The following is a 3,386-nucleotide window of genomic DNA, read 5'->3' as shown; positions in this document are numbered from 1 at the left end:
GCTTAGGTGTCCTTCCCAAAACTGTTTACTCTTCTGTTATTGGTCTAAATAAACATCTAACACATCCCCTAAAACCCACAAATATTTCAGTATCTATACTGATCTTTTTAGATATAACCCCTTGACTTTTCCCCTCATTTTAATGTTCTATTTTTATGATCAAAATATCTTTACTAAGGGTTTTCTATTCCCCTTATAATCAATTAGACATAATCTATAGAATTCATGACCTTGAAAAGAATAGTACTGATATTCTTTGAAATGTATTTCCCCAAAATCTCTAGAACATGTCAGACTATATTGGATATTACTACAGAACTACAGACTCACAGATTCGCAGAAGTGGAGGAAGTCTCAGAGGTAATCTAGTTCAATTTTTGCTTAAGTAGGAATCAGCCCTATAATCAGTATCCAATAATGAAGAACTTGTCCTTGTTCCACCACTCTCAAATCAACTCAGTCTACTTTTTAGCATTTTCCAATTGTTAGAAAAGTCTTCTTTATGTAGAACCTAAATCTGCCTCTCTGATTCTGCAACATAACTCCATTATTCATTATAAACTGCATGGTGGAATATTCATTTTCTAATTTGGAAACTATTTTTTACATTTGATGACAATTAGCACCAGCTCCACTATTCTGCATATAGAGTTTTCTTCCTTGTAAGCAATCCTTATAATAGATATCTAACAATGGACATTTGTATAGATGAAGTTCCATTATAAATGTATTTATGTTTTGACACACTTGGAATCATAGGAATCAGTTCTATCCATGGTAGGAAACAACACTAATAATTATATGTCAAGCTAACTTTAAAATTTTTGAACTGGTGTCATCTGGTCCTAATAGCCTTTATCTCTCCAGCCTGTCAAACTAAACTAAAACTGCTTGAGCTTTTGCCGCTTTTGGTCTAACATCTTGGATATGTGTAGGCTCAGAAAGATTTCTCAGTCGTGGGAAGTGTTAGCCATTGCAACAGAAGAGGGTCTTGAGAATAAAAAATTTTAATTCATGATCATGAGTACCTATATCAGAATTTTAAATTTCTTTCTTCTTTTATTTCCTCTAAGGACAAAGCTCTACCCTACCAGAGTTAATGCTATGATACCTTCCAATGGGTCTTCCTCTACTGAGGTCTCTGAGTTTCTCCTGAACTGTTTTGTCAGCTCTCCAAGTTGGAGGCATTGGCTCTCTGCGCCCCTTAGCCTGCTCTTCCTCCTGGCCATGGGTGCCAATGCCACTCTTCTGATCACTATTAGGCTGGAAGCATCCTTGCATGAGCCCATGTACTACTTGCTCAGCCTCCTCTCTATTTTGGACATCGTTCTCTGCCTGACTGTCATCCCCAAAGTCCTGCTTGTCTTTTGGTTTGACCTCAGACCCATCAGCTTCTCTGCTTGCTTCCTCCAAATGTTCATCATGAACAACTTTCTCCCCATGGAATCTTGCACCTTCTTGGTCATGGCATATGACCGCTACGTGGCCATATGCCACCCCCTACGCTACCCATCCATCATCACTGAACAATTTGTGATCAAAGCTGCTATCTTTGTTGTGATGCGGAATACTCTTTTCACTGCTCCAATTCCTATCCTCTCTGCACGACTCCATTATTGTGGGAATAACATCGTTGAGAATTGTATTTGTGCCAACCTGTCAGTGTCCAAGCTCTCCTGTGATAACGTTACTCTCAATAAGATCTACCAGTTAATTGTGGCCTGGACCCTGCTTGGATCTGATCTTATTCTCATCTTTGTCTCTTATACCTTCATTCTGAGGGCTGTGATGAGACTTAAGGCTAAAGGGGCTGCTGCAAAGGCCCTGAGCACATGTGGTTCCCATTTTATCCTCATTCTCTTTTTTAGCACCATACTCCTGGTTTTCATCTTTACTCACATGGCCAAAAAAAAAGTTTCTCATGATGTCCCTGTCCTACTCAATGTCTTGCATCATGTAATCCCTGCTGCTCTCAACCCAATTGTTTATGGGGTAAGAACCCAAGAAATTAAACAAGGAATCTGGAGGTTGATGAGGAAGGGGCAGTGAGATGCATCCAATGGAAAACTTGTTTCACAGTTGAGTACCTGAGGGCTTGAAGGTGAAGTGGGAAATCTAGATTGATGTCTGTTTTACCTAAGCTCTGTAAATGGCAACAGGGAGTGACAGAACTCCTCTCACTAAAATCCTCTACTGAGGTCTCTGAGTTTCTTCTGAACTGTTTTGTCAGCTCTCCAAGTTGAAGGCATTGGCTGCATTGGTTCCTGCCATTACCCATACAAAGGAAAATCCCATTTTCCTCTCCCCAATCGCTATCTACACTGTAGGTACTTCAAGGTCCTGTCTTATGTCTAATGCTTTCATTTCTCCTAAAGACTTAGTTCATGAGATTTTTGAAGGTGAGAAAAGGTTTTGTCATGACTACAAAAAGTCCTAAGTCTAGCTAGACAAAGCTATATGCTATGGTAATATCTCTGAAAAAATCGTAGCAGTTAGAAATCAATTCACCTGGTTACAATTCACCAGACCTATCTGGTAGTAGACACATTTCACCAGAGGAAAAAAAGATATACAGTAGAATGGATTCAAAGCTGGTTATAAATTATATATATATTATTCCAAAAACTTGATGTTGCTTTTTTAAAAACCACGGAAAAATTTATATTTGTATGTGTTGTTTTAGAGCATCCTGCCCAAAGATAGGACCTGAGAAGTCCAAACAAGGTCAAGATTTTCAAGCATCTTGCATTAGAGTTAACTGTTTTGTACTTTATTGTCCTCCTTGACGGTAGGCTCCATGTGGGCAGGAACTCTTTTTGTTGTTGTTGTTGTGTTGTTATCTTTCCTAGGTACCATCACAGTACTTTATGCTTATACTTAACATATTTGTTGAATTAATTAATGAAAAATGAATGGGTACCACTGATTCTACTTCCTCTTTTCCTATCAGTGTGGATATCTGGATCTCTGGATCTCTGAGGAAGTCTAATCCATTATGTCTAACCCACAAGCCTTTCATTATAGGATAGTTCTGTTGCCTATATCCACTAGGTATATCAAATCACAGTTATGTGTCTCTGAGGTAGGAATAACATCAATGTAGTAATTTTTTAAATGTATGAATTTTTAAGCTACCCAGAAAAAATGCTCAGCAAATAAAAAAATAGACAGGAAAAAATGTCAGTTAAAAGCTATATTGCCTTTAAGAAGCTGGTGGCTTCTAAAATAGTGATCTTGCCTCGAAGTCTCAGTTTGAAATTTGGTAACTGTCCCGGACTACAGGGGGTGGGAAGAGGAGCATCATTGGATGACTTCCAGTTGAAGTTGGATGATTATTCATCAGGAATATTGTTTTTCCAAGGTCTCTTCAAGATCTCTAATTCTGT

At 38.3% G+C, this 3,386-nt stretch overlaps 1 protein-coding gene across 1 annotated transcript; it reads left to right on the top strand.

Moving 5' to 3' along the window:
- The first annotated feature begins 1,104 nt into the window (after positions 1-1,104).
- LOC123238650 (olfactory receptor 56A3-like) lies at positions 1,105-2,049 on the top strand. The gene has a single exon (XM_044665855.1). The coding sequence runs from the start codon at positions 1,105-1,107 to the stop codon at positions 2,047-2,049; it is 945 nt and encodes a 314-aa protein (XP_044521790.1).
- The last annotated feature ends 1,337 nt before the right edge of the window (positions 2,050-3,386 follow it).

This window comes from Gracilinanus agilis, chromosome 3 (assembly GCF_016433145.1).
Source record: "Gracilinanus agilis isolate LMUSP501 chromosome 3, AgileGrace, whole genome shotgun sequence".
In the NCBI taxonomy this organism is placed as follows: domain Eukaryota; kingdom Metazoa; phylum Chordata; class Mammalia; order Didelphimorphia; family Didelphidae; genus Gracilinanus; species Gracilinanus agilis.
Note: the sequence above shows the minus strand (reverse complement) of the source record. Positions and strands in the feature narration are given on the sequence as shown.